General features: G+C 42.2%; 1 protein-coding gene across 2 annotated transcripts in view; it reads left to right on the top strand.

The window, feature by feature from the left end:
• The window catches only part of SLC38A9 (solute carrier family 38 member 9), a 41,343-nt gene that overhangs the window by 569 nt on the left and 22,056 nt on the right, over positions 1–18,718 (top strand). For both annotated transcript variants that reach the window (XM_053408205.1, XM_053408204.1), the window contains exons 2-10: positions 2,926–3,073; positions 6,085–6,217; positions 7,347–7,468; positions 7,602–7,665; positions 7,788–7,881; positions 10,313–10,483; positions 13,775–13,834; positions 16,136–16,330; positions 17,381–17,488. In XM_053408205.1, coding sequence (XP_053264180.1) covers positions 2,970–3,073; positions 6,085–6,217; positions 7,347–7,468; positions 7,602–7,665; positions 7,788–7,881; positions 10,313–10,483; positions 13,775–13,834; positions 16,136–16,330; positions 17,381–17,488 — 1,051 coding nt within the window. In that variant the 5' untranslated portion in view covers positions 2,926–2,969. The remainder of the gene's footprint in view (positions 1–2,925; positions 3,074–6,084; positions 6,218–7,346; positions 7,469–7,601; positions 7,666–7,787; positions 7,882–10,312; positions 10,484–13,774; positions 13,835–16,135; positions 16,331–17,380; positions 17,489–18,718) is intronic.

The following is an 18,718-nucleotide window of genomic DNA, read 5'->3' as shown; positions in this document are numbered from 1 at the left end:
TTGGTAGCGCAACAGAGGTTTTTTTTAAAAAGCGCTCCTTTATTTCTGTGGGTGAAGGAAAAGAATCCAAGTTTGAAATCTCAAGTTCTGTTTGTGGTAAATGCTCCACAATAGCGACAACGTCAGCTTGTTCGTGCTGATGAGCTTTAAAGATTTATCAAGGGAACTGAAAACTCTGCCTATGGTGTAGCCAGAAGTAAGGAATCTTTAAGTCCCACTAATTTCGGGAGAATGTTAAATATATCCCACACTGCCCCATTGAAATAAATGGAACTTAAGCATGCTTCATCTTTTGTTTGGATAATCGTCCTTTAACAAGGCTGGTTTGATTCTTATCGCTGCCAGTTCCTTAGCTGCTTTACCCCACTGCAGGGTCTTTGTACCCAGAAATAAGCTTTGGGCACCCCCAGATCTTCAACTGCTGCCGCTCTGCATGTTTTGGGGAACAAAACTCCGTATGAGGGTCTTCATGCCTGAAATGCATTGTAAGGAAAGGAATAGGTTTTAAAAGCTTTGACATGCATGTTCAGACAGCATTACAGCATCTCCCTCTGTCAGTAGGATATGGTTTGAAGTAGCTCAAAACGGGTGGGTTGTGGGGTGGCCAAGAGCCCATTTCCTTATTTGTAAGTGGATAGACAAGGATAGGCAAAAAGGAAGCTTTGGGGCAGATGGTAGAATTCTGGAAGGGGTAGCAGAAGTGTATGATTTGTGTGGGCCAGGCCTTATCTTGGGGTGTAAAGGCTTAATTCCTATGAGCTGGCTTGGTGGCACAGGGTAAAAGTTTCCCTCTGCCCCACCCCCCAAAAAGCTGGGAGATCTTTTAGGGACAGTCTTCCAGCCAAGGGAATACAGTGGTACCTCTGGTTACATACGCTTCAGGTTACATACGCTTCAGGTTACAGACTCCACTAACCCAGAAATAGTGCTTCAGGTTAAGAACTTTGCTTCATGATGAGAACAGAAATCGTGCTCCGGCGGCGCGGCAGCAGCAGGAGGCCCCATTAGCTAAAGTGGTCTTCAGGTTAAGGACAGTTTCAGGTTAAGAACGGACCTCCGGAACGAATTAAGTACTTAACCCGAGGTACCACTGTATATGATCTGGGCAGGGGTGAGCATTTGTTTTTGGTCAAAGGCTACATTATATCAAGAGTAATCTGGCTCCCACAGATTAGAATTTCTGATTCTATGCAGGTTTGCTCAGAATTGAGCCCTATTGTGCTTGATGAGGTTACCCTCAAGTACACAGAGAATTTTGTTTAAAATATATACAAAAATGCAGAGCAGCTACTATTCTGGAAATCAAGTAAAAATTATTCCATGTTGTCTTTAGTGTGTTGCACATACAAATTATTCATTTATGAAAATAATTATGAATCACCTTTCACTCCAGAAGGGGGCACCAAGGTAATTTAAAATTTACAGAAGCCTACCAATTTGTTTTCAGACACCTATTGGTTTGGAGGGATATTTCTCCCAAAGCCATACAACTATGGAAAGAGTGTTTAAAAATATTTTAATCAAATAAAATACTGTTGTTTCCAATTGTTCTGCAGCTATATAGAAAGAGAGCGAAAGCACTGTTAAGTATAAAATTACAGGGAAAACAGACAGGCAAGACTTAGATGGGGTGGGAAGCATGGGGCAGTTTTAGATGGAATCAGGGTCGCCTGCGTGTGATTTAGGGTGTTCCAAAGCTTATTTTGAAGAGCAGATATTTGCAAACGTGTTTATTCAGATTGCTTACACACATCCGGTGTTGAACCAAGCAGCAACTTCCTCTTTATTTGAAACAACTGAGATTTTGAGATTTTTCCAACTCAGATGTTGACCTCAGTTTTATGGATTATGTCAGTTAAACTTTCAGATACTATTGTGTATACTTAACATAGTAGTTGACAGAGGATTAGAATGTATTCAAAGTGAACATTATTAAATGCAAATCAGGAAGGGGTGTAATCAAAAACAGACCCACAGGATATTGCAGCTAACAAGCTTTGAACTTGCAACTCAAAATAACTCTACGCCTCCTCTCAATGAGATTTCCCAGAAAAAACTACTACTATACATTTTTATAGCTTTATACAATCAGCTCAAGATCATGTAGCTTCCTAAATTCTGTGACTGGTAAACATCAGACCAGTATTTGCATTGTTATCTTTTAACTTCCCATGACTCTGACTTTTCTACTCATTGAATCAGCTAGTTTCTGGGGGAGGGGTTTCTTATCAGTTAAAAACATCCTGGACCTTCTCTGGAATATGGATTTCTATTTCCAGTCTTCCACTTCTCCTGTAAAAACAATACACTGACACCTAACCTCTCCTGACAGTATGTTAAATTTCCCCCACTGTTTTTCAGTCATTAGGACTCATTTGTCCCACTTGAATATTTTACTGCTTAGGCTACAATCCTGTGCACTCTTACCTGGGTGCCATTGATCTCCGTGTGACCTACTTCTGTGTAATCATGCACAGCATTGTTCGTCCAGAACTCCTGTTGTTTAGTTTTTGAATGAAAAATAAACCAGTGTATTTTAAAGCCCTGCCAATGGGGAATAATCATACACTGTAAATTGTTCTTTTAAAGCAGGCACAGGGAATCTCAGGCCTTCTAGTTGTTGCTGAACTTCCAGTTTACATCAGCCCCAGGCAGCCTAGCCAATGGTCGGGATAATGGGTTTGTAATCGAACACCTTCTGGTGGACCACAGTTTCTCCATCCCTGATTTAAACCATTTTGCCAAAGAAATGTCAAAACATAAATCTTAGATGCTTATTGAAAGGTTATCTATGCTACAGTGAGGCAATTTTAGACTCAGAGCTTAATAAACTTAAGGGAGGTCCTGTCTTCCTGAAGAAATAATATTTTGAGGAAATGTAGTGATGATCACTTGCAATAACTTACTTATTTCACTTTCTTTAAGGTTATAATAATTTACTGCATTTGGTAGAAGATCATTCTCCAGATATGGAAGAAGATACTAGTCCTCTTCTGGTCCCTGTTGGAGGTGATGAAAATGACATTGGGGCCCTCAATATTCAGTTTAACCCAGAAGACTTTAAGTACAAAAGGTGAGAGGAAATAAATACTTAAGATCTCTTTTACTGCTATTCATTAGTATTTTTGGTCTGGCTTCATATTTTCTTCATTTTGATGCTAGTTCCGGCAATTTATCCTCCAGCTCAGTAACCTCTTAACTTGAATGTTACTTGTAGAATGGCTATAACAGTTGTGTTGCATCAGGATATCTGCTGGATTTAGGTACAATGTATTATGATTTGAACTGAATAGGTGTCTTGCTGCGGTCCCCTGGAATCTAAAGGAGTTCCTGAGTTTCCCACATGCCGTAGCAGTAGCATTGATTGGGAAAAAGTCGAAAGGCATGTTTGAGTATTTGCCTGAAGACACAAATGCTAAACTTGTCCATAGAGACGGGGGCAAGCTCCATCTCCCATTACAATAAACTTTATTGTCACTGTCCCATACAGAACAATGAAATTGAAAAAAATCTATATCAGACATTCAAAAAACAACAAGCCTGATATCCCAGCTATCCCAGCCTGGTTAGCCCCCTAAAAACTCTGATACTCCATAATTAAATACAATATACTCCCATAGAGACTACCTTACACTGCGTTTAAAACCAAAATCACATTTGGATAGAAACTGTTTGTCAGGCGGCTAGTCCTAGTCTTTATAACCCTGTACCTTCTTCCAGAAGGCAGAAGCTGAAAGAGATCGTTTTCCTGGTATATGTTTCCTGACTGCTCAGTCGGGCAGGAGTACTTTGAGCAGGAGAGGTCTACAGGGTTTTTTTTTACTCTCATTCACCAGAACATGAGTAAAACCCTTTGTGTTATCAGTGATCCTGACAAAGCAGGCTCCCCTGATCTACTCACATTCAAGCAAACTCCCCCACAGACCTTTATTGCTCAACACAGACAAGGTCAGGGGATGGGGCTTGCATGCATGACCCCACCCCCACCCCCAACCCCCTTACACAGAGTCAGACAAACACACCTAAAGCTTAGGAGCATTGAACATGCCTTTAAGTTAAGTAGTATTGTGTTCTGTTCCAATCACAGCTTGCAGATGCAATTTGCAAAGTGCAATATCAAGGCTTGTTGACCCTTCACAGGGTCAAGCTCCACAAAGAAGAATTTGTGATCAGCTGTGATTTGGGGTGGCTTGATGCAAAGAGAAGGCAGTGCTCCTGCACCTTTAATCGTTATGCAGAAGAGGGAATTTAGGCAGGTGTAGCTTGTCACAAGACCTGATAAATTATGTGTGTGAATCAGCTCTAAAAAGCAGCAGAGGTGGGGAATATAATTTTGCAGTTATAATTAGCAGTGTGTTTTTGGAAATTTAGGAAGCTTGTGGCCCACCAGCTGATACTTTTTGAGAATACTTGTTCTTGTAGCCTTAGATTGATGTGTGCTTGGGGGGTAATTTGCTAGACGTTAAAAGAGCATACAGTCAAGGGGGGTGGGCGGGTAATAGAAGTCCGCTTGGGAGCCACTTAGCGCTGTCTCAGTTTGGGAGGTCTTCAAGGTAATGTTTAATCCATACTGTTCAAATGTTGATGCTGTTCCCTTGGTTTCCTTAAGTAGAAGCTGCTTGAGTATATGTAAATTGCTATTTTGGGGGACAGTTTCATTGGTATTTAGTTACCTGGAGTGACACTGTTGTGGCTAAAAGAAAAAAAGGTGTTTGGTTTTTGTGGTTCTTTCCTTCCATAATTGATCACCATCTTTGTGGTTATGATGTGGTTCCATGCAACAAATGATACAGAGCAAGTGAGATTGTATCTTTTCAAATAGGCTAACTGATTTATAAAGATATGAGTCAACTCTTGTACTCTTTGTGTCTCTTAAAAAACTATTATGATTTTGAATTTGATTTGTAAGCAATGTTGAGGTTTTCAGTCAGTGTTGCTATCTTTTAGGCAGGCTTCAAGCCTAGCCACCTCCCTGACATTTTTCTGTATAGAGGAAATCTTTTCAAACAGAGCCTGTGAAAGCTTAAAGGTAAATTTGTTAGGTGCTACAGAACTCTATTATATTTGTATGAAGGGAATATTCAGCCATGTGAACCCCATCTGCATTCCCTCTAAATAAGCAGGTGGCTGAGAGTCCACCTGGATCCAGCATTGCTGCTGGAGGTGTAAATGACCCCTGCAGCTAAGAGTGTCTTTTACTAGCTTTTACACTTGAGAGCCAGTGTGGTGCAGTGGTTAAGAGCAGTAGACTCGTAATCTGGTGAACCAGGTTCGCGTCCCCGCTCCTCCACATGCAGCTGCTGGGTGACCTTGGGCTAGTCACACTTCTTTGAAGTCTCTCAGCCCCACTCACCTCACAGAGTGTTTGTTGTGGGGGAGGAAGGGAAAGGAGAATGTTAGCCTCTTTGAGACTCCTTCGGGTGGTAATAAAGCGGGATATCAAATCCAAACTCCTCTTCTTCTTTAGCTGGTACACCAGATGTAGTCATTCTAGTCCATGGATAATCTGGCTATAATGACTCATGCATTGGATTACTGCAATGTGCTGTATGAGGGGCTGCCCTCAAAGCTGCTTTGGAAGTTGCAGCTAGTGCAGAATGTGGCAGCTAGATTGCTGAGCAGAGAGAATTTGCAGTAGGAGAGTGTTTCATGATCATACAACATCAATTTTGATGGGGCTGCCTGTGTGCTGGCAAGCAAAATTCAAGGTGTTTTTGTTAACCTAAAAGGCTCCATTCAGCTTTAAGCAACTACTCTCCCAAACAGACCTGCTCACAAATTGAGATCTTCAGCAGAGGCCCTCCTGGTGGTACAGCAGCCAGCTAAGGTTCATTATGGCACCAGCCTGAGCTTTCTTTGTGATGGCACCTAAATTGTGCTTCCAATATTAAAGGCAGTGTACTGGGGGACATGAGCAAGAAAATGCTACTTTACTCATGTCTGACTCATAGGCTTTTGATAAGGATCTGGTTGGACATTGTGGGAACCAAATGCTGGACTCTTTTGTTCCATTATCAACCTCTAATGTTAGTCTTCTGTTGATTATGGCTTTAAAGACTATTACGTTTTTTATTTCTCTTCCAGGCCATTCCATATAGAACCTACAAATATTGTTACTGTGAATGATGATACGCAGAGAATTACAGATGAAGCTTCAGCAATGAATAAGCGGATTCATTACTACAGCAGGCTTGCGTCGCCCTCAGATAGAGCACTGGTATGCAAAAGACAAGTTATTGCAAAACTCCCATGTGTGGGAGCGCCAAACAAACTATGAGGTGTAACCAAGGTTTGCCCGGCTTACCACTCATGGCTTGTTTGGCCAGGACAAGCCCCAAGTTCAGGTTCACATAAAATACTAAGCTGGACTAAGTCCCAGTACTTAGTCCCTAGCAGTGCAGCAGGATGGGGAGAGAAGCAAAGAGGCAGCAGCTTTTGTAACTGTACATCAGCCCACTTACTCATTCACACTTAACCATGGTTTGGCTTATCACTGGGCTGATTAACACCATCCATTCAAAGCACATGGCGTCACCCCCCAAAAATAATTATGGGGACTGTAGTTCAAGACTGCTGTGAATTGTAGTTCTGTGAGGGGGTAAACTACAGTACCCAAGCTGCTTTAGGAGAAACCATGTGCCTTAATTGTATAATATGGGAATGAGTCAATTGTCTTATTAAATTTTATAGCTTGGGCTACCATATTATGGACGCTCAACTAGGAGTAAACTCCATTTAATTCATTTGGATTTATAGTACTTTTAGGATTGTAAGTGTTGGACTGCAGACATGGGCACTTAACATTTCTCTTTTTTTCATTCTTTTACTTTTGCCAGGTTTTTTCCCCTTTCAGTTTTTAAAAGCTCCCCTCCCACACAACATACAAGCTCAAATATTAAATAACATTTGCACATTTCAAGTAATGCCTGTTGAACTCAATGGGCAGAACTTGCTTAATACTACTTACAGATAGGTAGCCGTGTTGGTCTGCCATAGTCAAAACAAAAAAATTTTTTCCTTCCAGTAGCACCTTAAAGACCAACTAAGTTAGTTCTTGGTATGAGCTTTCGTGTGCATGCACACTTCTTCAGATACCTGAAGATACCCTTCAGATACCTGAAGATACCCTTCAGGTATCTGAAGAAGTGTGCATGCACACGAAAGCTCATACCAAGAACTAACTTAGTTGGTCTTTAAGGTGCTACTGGAAGGAAATTTTTTTTTTGTTTTGCTTAATACTGGGATTGGAGTGCCTTCTTGAATTCTTCTGCGAATGCAGGAGTACTGTATTGCAACACCAGAGACTTACACTGTCACTAAGACTTTGTGTTCTCATCTTTTGTTAGGTGGCTCCTGATCACGTACTTCCTGCTCCAGAAGAAATCTACGTGTATAGTCCATTAGGAACGGCTTACAAAATAGATGGCTGTACAGATGGTTACGGCAAAAACTCAAGCATAGTAACTATGTATGTGAAATGCTTTCCAAGTATGGTAGATATGAAGTACATTATTTGTCACAAATTCATAATACGTAGAAAAAGCTTCCGCAATCAGTTTTAGTTTCTCATATTTTTACGTGTGCATGTTTTCTCCCCTCAGATTTATGATCTGGAATACAATGATGGGTACATCTATATTAAGTATTCCCTGGGGAATAAAACAGGTAAGGTAACTTACAGGTGTGTCAAGGTCAATCTTAATGCAGCAGTGTGTGGGTGTAATTTAATTTGCATCAATGTCACAATTTGCTAATGTTTTCTTTTTTTTTTCATTTTAAAAAAACAGGCTGGATTTACCTCTGGAATTGTTATTATTTTGTTAATGGGAGTATTGACACTTTACTGTTGCTACAGAGTTGTTAAATCGAGGACAATGATACGTAAGTATGAGTTTCAGTAGTATTTATTTGTGTGATTGTGGTGTTCTGCTACGGGGACTTATTTCCACATTGACTTTTGCAGTGTAGGCAGTGGGACATGTTTTATAGCGCATGCTCAGTTCTCTTACACCGATCCTAGAGCTATTTCACCTAGGTGTGTATATCTGAAACTGTGCATTAAAACACCCAATTCCATTGTGGCTGTACACAGCCGGGGAAGACTGCTCACTGCTTCTAGTGCTCTTTCAATAAGGAAAACATTCCTGATATCCTGGAGTAGCTCTTAAACAGGCTTGGCATTGGCATATGACCCTCTTGGGCAGCTGCTGGCTTCTCAGCAGGGCCCACCATCAATTCACTAGAACCTGCCCTTGGTATCCTCTCTGGGAGCCACCATCTTAATGTATTGCTGCGTCCAGGAGTTGAGGACATTGTAGTGCTACAATACTTGTACTTATGGGACCGCCTCTCCTGGTATGTCCCGCAGAGGAACCTAGGATCATTGAATAATAATAGCTTAAAGGTCCCGGTCCCTAAGGAAGCCAAACTATCCTCCACCAGGGGCAGGGCTTTTTCAGTGACGGCTCTAACCTGGTGGAATGCTCTGTCCCACAAGACTAGGGCCCTGCAGGACTTGATTTCCTTCTGCAGGGCCTGTAAGGCAGAGCTATTCCGCCTTCAATTTGAATTAGCCTGATCCTCTATTCCCTTTTCCCTTTCCACTTCTATGAAGAAACCCTTTCTGGGGCCCCACATTTAAATTCTTCCCTGGTCTCCTTGCTGGCCCTCGTAGGATCACTAGTTAGCCCTGGTGATCACTTGATGTCTACTGACCGGTCCCCGTCCCCCCAAATGACCCCTGAATTTTTGAATTTTATTGATATTGATGCTGCATTTTTTGTTGTATTTTCTGCTGTTTTATTTTGTTTCTAAGTTGCATTTTAATCAATGTTTTATATTTGCTGTTAGCCGCCCTGAGCCCAGTTTTTAAACCAGGAAGGACGGGGTATAAAAAAATTATATTTATAAAATAGTGACCCTAAGCTGTTCCTGCCTGTTGTAGAATGGGTTCCATCAGACAGAGATTACTGAGAACTCCTTTTCATCAGGAGCAGTTCGAGCTGAATCTGCTTGATAATGGAATACTTGCTCTGTGCAATGCCACTTTGTTCTGAAAGCAAACTATTAACCTTTTGCTATAAATGGCAATGAATAAGGGCTACTGTACGTGAGTAGGCTGTGTGGCAGGGACGTAGGAGTCTAATGCAGCAGTGAGGAACCTTTGGCGCTCTAGGTGTTGCTGGACTCTAATTCCCATCAACACCAGCCAGCATTGTCAGTGGCTAGGGTTCATGGGAATTGTAGTCCAGCAATGTTTGGAAGCCCACAGGTTCCCCAATTGTGGTTTCGTAGACCTACGCAGAGTCACATTTCCTGTAACGCTGGCCAAAGGTTTTTAGTTTCCCTTTTGTTGTCACATACCACAGTGACAGGAAAAGCCACAACTGATCTCACTGTTGTATCTGGCCCCCATATTACTGTTAGTTCCTTACTGTTACTTTGTAAAGGTATCGCCTCCCTCTTGTGCGTGGGTGCACCGTTTTTACTACAAAAGGATTCCCAGTCAGAGAATTAGGGTTGCATCCATGAGTAACTTAGGTCCATTAATTCCAGTACTATGCCTGCTCAGCAGTTGGATACACTCATCGAGTTTGCTATTGATACATAGTTTTAACTTAATGCAATGTTTACTAGGTCTCTGGCGCTTAATAATTATTAACTTAGCAGAAATCTGACTTCATGTTTCTCTGTGCCATTCCTGCAACCTTCACTTGACAATCCTATACGCAGTCCACCCAATATCTTAAAATCAAATTTATAAAGCCCATCAGTACACAAGGTTCAGTTCAGTGCTGTGCCTTTTCTGGACAAAATTCTCCCACCAGAGGAACCAGTTAAGAACAATAAACATCTGGTCCAGTATCTATTCTCACCATGGGCAAACAGGTGCTTGTGGGAAGCCTGCAAACTGACCATGAGCACAACAGTGCACTGACCACCTGCGATTTCCAGCAGCTGGTACTGGGAGGGACATTACTCATCTCCCTTGTTTTGAGAAGGCAAGTGAAAACATGCCTTCTAATACGTCAGCAACCCTTCTTCTGTTTGCTGCTTGGTGGTTGCTTTAAATGCTATAATTGTATTTTAGATATTTTTGTTGCTATTTGAAAAACGTAAGCTACCTTTATTTTTGCAAATAACTTTAAAAGCAATAGGCTTTTATTTCACTTTGTTAGGATGTTCAGCATCAGTTGTTGAGAATCTGTGGTATCTTAATGTTTAGGAATCTTCAGAATGCAAAGTATGTGTAAGCAGTAATGATTAGATTATTGAATTTTAGTATTAACTCTGTGCTTATGTGTCCCCCCAGCTTTAATAGATACCTCAACTTGGGAATTCCCAGATGTTTGCAAGTATTACTTTGGATCATTCGGTCAATGGTCTAGCCTTTTGTTTTCGTTGGTATCCCTTATTGGAGCCATGGTGGTTTACTGGGTCCTCATGTCCAATTTCCTTTACAACACAGGGGTATTTATTTATAGTAAGTGTGAACTTTTCTTTTAATTCCTTGCAGCTGGGCCTTGGTTTTTCCTACCTGGCAAATAAGATGTAATAGTTCATAGCAAAACCCATGGCTGCATCTGTTAAATTCTGTTTTGGTCTATGTTTCAGTGTGTGTAATTATGTGAGTGTTTATTGCAAGCCACTTTGGACACCGTCTGCCGTAGAAAAGTGGCATATACATAAAATAACTTGTAGTGCAATCCTGCACATGTCTTCTCAGGAGGAAGACTCCTTATAAGTTTTGTTATTATTATTTTTTGTACTGGCCTTGCTTGCGCATCACTTTGAACAACAGCTGCCACATTACCAGGTGCTCGGCTATGATTTGGCTTAGCGTTGTATCTGAAACCAGACTTGTGCTTTGTCTCTCTTCAAACAAAGCATGAGTGGGCCAAGAACATAATCTGGTTGTAGCTCACGGTTTGTCTGAAGAGAGTGCTGTGGGTTAAACCACAGAGCCTAGGACTTGCTGATCAGAAGGTCGGCAGTTCGAATCCCCACGACGGGGTGAGCTCCCGTTGCTCAGTCCCTGCTCCTGCCAACCCAGCAGTTCGAAAGCACGTCAAAGTGCAAGTAGATAAATAGGTACCGCTCCGGCGTGAAGGTAAAAATGGCGTTTCCGTGCGCTGCTCTGGTTCGCAAGAAGTGGCTTAGTCATGCTGGCCACATGACTCGGAAGTTGTACGCCGGCTCCCTCGGCTAATAAAGCGAGATGAGCGCCGCAACCCCAGAGTCGTCCGCGACTGGACCTAATGGTCAGGGGTCCCTTTACCCTTTACCTAGCATGTCATCACGACAAATGAAGTAGCTGCAATTGTTTTCCTGTGCCCCAGAATGCTGTGCATTCCCCTTTAAATCATAGTTAAGGTTAACTGTGGTTTAAAACGACGTGCAAACCAAACCATCGTTGTTCATTTTTATAATCATCCTGAGAATATGCCCAAAGGGCACTATAAAAATACTCTAAATAAATTTGCACCTTAGAAAACCTGCTTATAAAACTCAAATATCACACTGAACAGACTATTACAGTGTGCGTACTAAGATCTCTGTGAGAAAACAAACTTTTCTCTGTATAAACAAATGCGCTGTATTTGAAATAAATTGCTTTGTAGTGCCCTTTATTAAGGATGCTGATTCCTAGGAAGCTCTTCAACATTGTACATTGTGGTGCCCTGGAACTAATTTAAATGTTATGAAAACATGCAGGTCCTTATATTTTTTGGCCATCTTTTGAGATCTGAGTATCATTCTCAGATGACCTTCCCCCACCTAGTGCTCTCCAGATGTTTTGGGTTACAGACTGACTTGGGTTACAGTCCATAACATCTGAAGAGCACCAGTTTGGGGAGGCTGTTCAATGTTAACATTTTAATTTAACTATATCTTACATATATGCTTTTATATACATCTTAAATATGTTTCCATACTATCTCAGATGCATCAGAGGAGTATTTTTTAAGAAGGCTGTTTAAATTGGTTTGGTGTTTGCACTAATCCTAAACATGTAAGCAAGTCTTAATTTGGCTTTTAGTAAATCAGAGTAGGCATAATTGGCCTATGTTTTAAAGTGGGCCACAGTCTTTCTTCATTGCGGTAACTGCAGGTGTTTTAAGCTATTTATCCAGCAGATGGCAATGTAGTTCACTTATAGAAAGAAAAGTTAGCGCAGGCTAAGTTGCAGAATCACAGGTTTTTTGTTTTTTTTAAATGCTCCTTGGACTCTTGTAAGTATCTTTAAATAGATTACGCTGTTGTTGTTTTTTAAAAGTTCTTGCTGCCTAATGATCGCAGGGATATATTCGACAAAGTAATGACAAAAACACAAAAGGGTTTGGAATAAGCTTGCAAGTGAGCAGAGGTCTAGACATAACCAGAGCCAGCACTGCAGCAAGATCAGGCTCCTGTCCAGGGTCCACTGATCTAGTGCAAACCTGATAGAAATTCCTTACTGCTTTCCTGAAACTTGGGAGACAAGCAAGGAAGGATGAATTGAGGACAATGGAACTGATGCAAATGACATATTCTTACGGGGAAAGAGGCTCATTGCCTGGACAGAATTTTACTCTGCAAAATTTCTGGATCTGGTATTTTCAGAGTGCTTGTAAGCATTAATTCTTTGGCTAGTTTATAATTTAAAAGTTGTATTTGATGTGAGACTTTAATCTGGTATTACAGTATAAAGTTAAGGGAGAAGAGGTGGGGAGAGAGAAGGAGGGGTAGTAAACTTACAAAGCTCTAATAATTGCCCTATTATACCGTATTTTTCGTTCTATAGGAAGCACCCGACCATAAGACGCACCTAGTTTTAGAGGGGGAGAACAAGGGGGGAAAAAACTCTCCCTCTCTGCGCAGTGCCCCTTCAGCTAAGCGGCAGGACAAGCGGATCCCCTTCCATTTCTCCTCCCGCTTCGCTGAAGGGGTGCTGCGCAGAGAGGGAAAGCTGCGCAGCGCCTCTCCAGCAAAGCAAAGCCAGGAGAGCAAGAGGGATCGATGCGCACCGATCCCTCTTGCTCTCCTGGCTTCAGTGAAAGCAACGTGAAGCCTCTGGAGCGCAGCGGGAGTTCCCGCTGCGCTCCGGAGTCTTCGTGTTGTTTTCACTGAAACCATGGAGCCTGCATTCGCTCCATAAGATGCACACACATTTCCCCTTAATTTTTGGAGGGGGAAAAGTGTGTCTTATAGAGCGAAAAATATGGTAGTTTCCATTGAGAGAGGTTGTGGAGGCCCAGGGCATGGTTGGTTGCCTTCAGTGGACTGCAGTGAGTTTTGTTTGCTTTTCATCACTCCACCCCACTGGCTTGCAATCCCAGGTCTAACCTGGGTGCCCTTTTTCCTGACCTGGAAGCTAACTCTCCCAATTATTTCGTTGTGCTTACACAGAAGCAAGGGGGAATTGCTGTGCATGTGAACCTCTCACTTCATATGCCCAAGGGCATTGTAAACAAGGTCCAGTGGTGGTGGTGAACATTGGCACAAATTCAGTGCTGTAGATCAGGGATGGGGAAGTCGGTGCCCTCCAGATGTTGTTGAATTGATTGGGCTTGATGGGAGTTGGGAGTTTAACAACATCTGGAGGAGTAGAACAGAACTGTGGGAAGGTTGTTTTTTGTTGTTAAAACCTAAAACGACACTGCAGCTTCAGAAATAGTAGTCCTCTGCATGTTGCTTTCAGCATGCATCCTGTTTGTTCCAAAATACACCTCGGAAGAAACTAGCTGCAGGGCTGAGATGTTCCTAAGTTGTTTGTCTTCCTTTCCCTCTTTAGATTATGCTCATCATATTAATGTAACGGATATTGTTCCTGGTACAAATGGGAGCACTAAAGGTAAGTTTCCAACCCCCCTCCCCTAATTCTCTCTCTCTCTTTCAATAAATAGTATTTACACTGAGATTCAAAGCATCTTTCAATATTTAAAAAACATTATTTTAGAATATAAAGTAATGAAAGCAAACTGCTTAAAAGTGATAGTTAAAATACAATAAAATACTTTTGGAATCAGAGGGACGCATCTCCAAGAGATTTAATGCAGTAGTTAGGTCTATCCTGAATGACTAACATTAACCAAAAATAAAATTGGCTGAATATAGTAAAATATTACAGAAGTTTCTTTCCCAGACTTATTTAAAAACCACATTAATAACAATCTTGATTGCAAATAGTAACTTCCAAAAACATAATTTGTAGGGTTCTGTGTTTGCGTCAAAACCTGTGTGAAAAATAATAATCAGTTTGTCACTCCCTTCCCCCTCAATCCAGAAAAGAGTTTCACGTGAAATGCAGCAGTACTGTCAACTTTCTCTCAAAACAGTAACTATTATGCAGACAATGGAGAGTAAACAGACTTGCAAAAATAACGCTGATGACTCGGTCGTGTCCATTGGCTTTTCTGAAACATGACCAACTGCTTTGTGCTTAAGGGCATTGTAACCAGCTTGGCATGCAGCCAGTGTGGGATGAAAAGATTTGCTCTAGGAAAATTCCACAGAATACTTAGTTAGACCACGCTCTGCACATAAATCACAGCTGTTTACTAATGGCAGCTGCTTGCATCAGACCCCAGAAATGGTAATCTTGTACTTCACAGGTCACTGACTAAGGTCACATGACAATAGCAGGTTAGAGTGCTTTAACCTGAATCTGAATCAATCACATCTAAAGTGGGTGGGGACAGATTGAATGAGTAAAAGGAATGTGCAGGTGAGCGGTACTGAAATCCCTCCTTGCTGTTTACCTCTCTATTGTTGGCACCCTTCTGTTTAAAGAGAGGGGTGTGCCTCTGGTGGAGAAGTCAAACCGCTGCATTAGCAGCACTGACGTGACCTCCCTGGGCATAGCCTCACATAAAACACAACCTGTTCAGGGTATCTGTTGGGCCAGCATCTTAATTTTAAAAAAGGCCCTTAAACTGTGTGTTGGCTGCTTTGTTGAGCATGTTCTCATGTCAGCAACCCATAGTCCAGGAAGGAATTACACTGACATGTGAACGTTGTATACCAATAGTTGTCAACTTTTTTTGGGTCCAGGGGCACATGTGGAATTTTGAGAATGGCTGATGTCGGGGGGTGTAGCTTAATGCAGTGGCATGCGGTCAGTGGGCTAGGGGGACCAGGCTATTTCCCTAAATGTTCCTGGTAAATTAGAGCAGGGGTCAGCAAGCTCTTTCAGCAGGGGCTGGTCCACTGTCCCTCAGACCTTGTGGGGGGCTGGACTATATTTTGAAATAAAAATAAAAATGAACGAATTCCTATGCCCCACAAATAACCCAGAGATGCATTTTAAATAAAAGCACACATTCTACTCATGTAAAAACACCAGGCAGGCCCCACAAATAACCCAGAGATGCATTTTAAATAAAAGGGCACATTCTACTCATGTAAAAACATGCTGCTTCCAGGACCGTCTGCGGGCTGGATTTAGAAAGCGTTGGGCCGGATCCGGCCCCCGGGCCTTAGTTTGCCTACCCATGAATCAGAGTATTAAAGCCTCGTTCTCAAAGCCCAGGTGGCGTCTGGCTGGCTTAGGGAGGCAGATGTGATGCTCACGTGTGCAACTTTGGAATGTCGCAATGTCACACGTGTGACGTCGCTCCCCCCCCCCCAATTGCCATCTCAAGTTGGCACCTCTGGCCCTAACTGTTCCCTTATGAAAAAATTCACTGCATGCCACTGGTTTAATGCAAAATGGCTGCCCCTTGCAGAAGAGCAGACTTTCTCTGTCTTCTTAAGAGAAGCAAATTCCATAGATATTCCTTATATTGTTTTCTGCAAAGTGGTGAGAGTTGTGGGTGAGTGTGAAGAGACAACATACAGGCATTCAGCAGCCAAAACGGTCAGCTGTTTCCCTAAATTACGGATGTGGAATCTGACTCTCTAAATCCTGTTGGACTCAAGTTCCCATCAGCCCCAGGTAGCATAACCAGTGGTCTGGGATGATGGGAACTGCAGTCCCAAGATCTGGAGAGCCACTGGCTGCCTTAAATGGAGAACCCAAGTGGGTTGCTCTGTTTATCCCTAAGTCACACCACAGTAGGCATCTTACTCATTTTGATCTTTAGGCTCTGGTTTCCCCTCCTTGTTATGCTTTCCTTGAAGTAAACCACTGCTTGTTTCCCTTTTGTTTCTACAGTAATCTGCCCAGGTGATGCAGGCAAGGAAGTACCAGGAAACAGAACCTGGATGCTTTCTTCTACCGGTGATTCAGGATTTGAGGAATTTGAACGGCTATGGAGCAAATCGAAAACGGTCCCTCTTTACTTGAGCATCCTTGTTCTGCTATTGAATTTCAAGTCTCCCTCTTTCTTTGCCAAATTCAACGTCTTAGGTAGGCAATGATTTGACTGCAGAATGTACAGCATGTGTTGGGGCAGAATGCCTCAGTTACCACAAGACTTGAAATGTTTCCCCATTGGATATCCACTGTTTTCACTTAATCAGTTAGTCAACGTTTCATCATTTCCCCTGAACTGAGGGCCAGGCTACACATTACACAACAGATCTGTGATTAGATCTCTCCCAATGTCTTTTGTAAAGCTTAAAACATGGGTGGGCAATCTTTTTTCTGTTGAGGGCTGCTTTCTGTCAGGGATTGCATACTCATGGTGGGCAAGACTGAAGCCAGCAGTGGGCAGAGCCAGTGTCAAAAGTAGGTGGGGTCACTCTTTCTCTTTGACCTACCCTGCTAAATAGGCTGTTGGAAGATGGACACATCGCTCTTCCAGTACCTTTTTAATGCAAGAAGCTTGTGTTTAAAGGCAACCAGTTCTTTTTATTTATCCTTTGCTCTTCAGGAAATTCATTTTCCAGCACTTCAGGGTTTATAAATTTCATTCAGGAATTCTGTTATTTTCTCTCCCTCTTTCCCCCCACCCTTTTACAAATTTCTTAGATTTAGAGTAGCTAATAATAATAATAATAATAATTTATTATTTATACCCTGCCCATCTGGCTGGGCTTCCCCAGCCACTCTGGGTGGCTTCCAACAAAATATTAAAATACAGAAATGCATCAAACATTAAAAGCTTCCCTAAACAGGGCTGCCTTCAGATGTCTTCTAAAAGTCTAGATGTTGTTTTCTTTGACATCAAGTAAACTTGCATTAACATGATTTTCTGACCCACCCCCTCCATGTGTTCTCTTGTTTGAACCTGGCTGAATAAGATGCAAAATAATTTTATCTCGGTTGCATTAAACTCAAAGCTGATTTGCAAATGAAAAACAAAACACAGAAAAGGGCAAGTGAAGAGGGAAGGATTGAAGGCAGGGGAGCTGTTTTGGGTTGGTCCAAGCTAGAGATCGAAAAACAACACTTCTGCTCCTACTTAATTTAAATGTACCTGAGTGACTTGTGGTTTCCCCCCTTCCCTTATTGCAGGTACCGTTTCAGTCATCTACCTAGTTATCCTCGTTACTGTGAAAGCTGCTCTCTTGGGATTCCATTTAGAATTTGACTGGTTTAAATCAACCACATATTTTGTACCAGGTAAACTTTTTATATATATAAAACAGCCATCAGTATTGACTTTAAAACACTCCATTTTAATCATCTGATAAGATGAAAGTGGTTTCGAAAGTATTCTTCAGCCCCTGTATATAATTCCTTTTGAATTGGTTACCAGTACAGTGCAGGCTGCTATATCACTATTGGAATTAATTGCAAGAAACGTAGATTTGAGTTGGAACAATAGGGTGTAGGTGACCATTTATGCACTGGTCATTTGCAATTTATAAGAGCCATTAGCCAAGGAGCAAGTGCTCAAGCATGCCATGCAGTTTAAATATTTTAAATGAGGCCTTTAAAGAAAATGGGGATTCTCTGGGTGTTGTCGGACTCCAACTCCCAACACCCAGGCCCTTGTCCATAGTGGCTGCAGCTGATGGGAACTGGAGTGCAGCAGTAGCTAGGGGACCACAGCTTTCCCATCCCTGATTATAATTTATTGGACCCAATATCATTCTGTGATGACTGATCTCAAGACAAACAGTAGTACTATAGTACCTAGTGCAATTCTCATTGCATAATCCTTACAACAAGCCTGTTAGGTGGGCTGGTATGATCATCCCCTATTACAGGTGCAATAATTTTAGTGTAAGCAATTGAGGTTTGACTAAGGCCACCAAGCAAGTTTCATGACTGAACGGATTTCCCCTCCCGCCATCAAGTGCTCTTTCATTTATGCTCTTAAGCACTTTGCTTTCACCAGCCCTGAAAACATTAGGCCACCAGAACTCCCACACACACCAGGGCCCCATCTGCTTTGCTCTCACACCTGCATCCGTATATGGCTTTTCCTCTCCTTCAGCTTCTCAGTTCTGCCAAAGGAGATGGAGGGGAGAGGGATTGACTACTGTATTTGAATGGGTAGAGAATTCCTTTCCTCATTTGACACAGTCTCAATTCAGGAAGGACATCAGGTGGAACAAGGGCGGCTGTCCTCTCCCCCCTTTTCTGTGATCCAGGCCTCTAGCTATGTGGGACCAACTAGCCCTATTAACCTTCTTGCCCATAGTGATGCCTAGGATGATCAGTGGGGGGAGGAAGGAGAAGAGCTCCATCCAAGACTTGGCAACACTTTCAGGGTCTCCCCCATGCAGCTGAATCTACTCAGATGTGGGGAAATGGTTGCATAAGAAGCACACCCAGGTCTGACAATTCCAGAGTGATTTCAGCACTGCATGAAGGTTGGGTTTTCTGGCCAGAGGCTGTGGGTAG

The sequence above is a fragment of the Podarcis raffonei genome, chromosome 11, assembly GCF_027172205.1.
Source record: "Podarcis raffonei isolate rPodRaf1 chromosome 11, rPodRaf1.pri, whole genome shotgun sequence".
Classification (NCBI taxonomy): Eukaryota; Metazoa; Chordata; class Lepidosauria; order Squamata; family Lacertidae; genus Podarcis; species Podarcis raffonei.
This window is presented reverse-complemented; position numbering and strand designations above follow the sequence as displayed.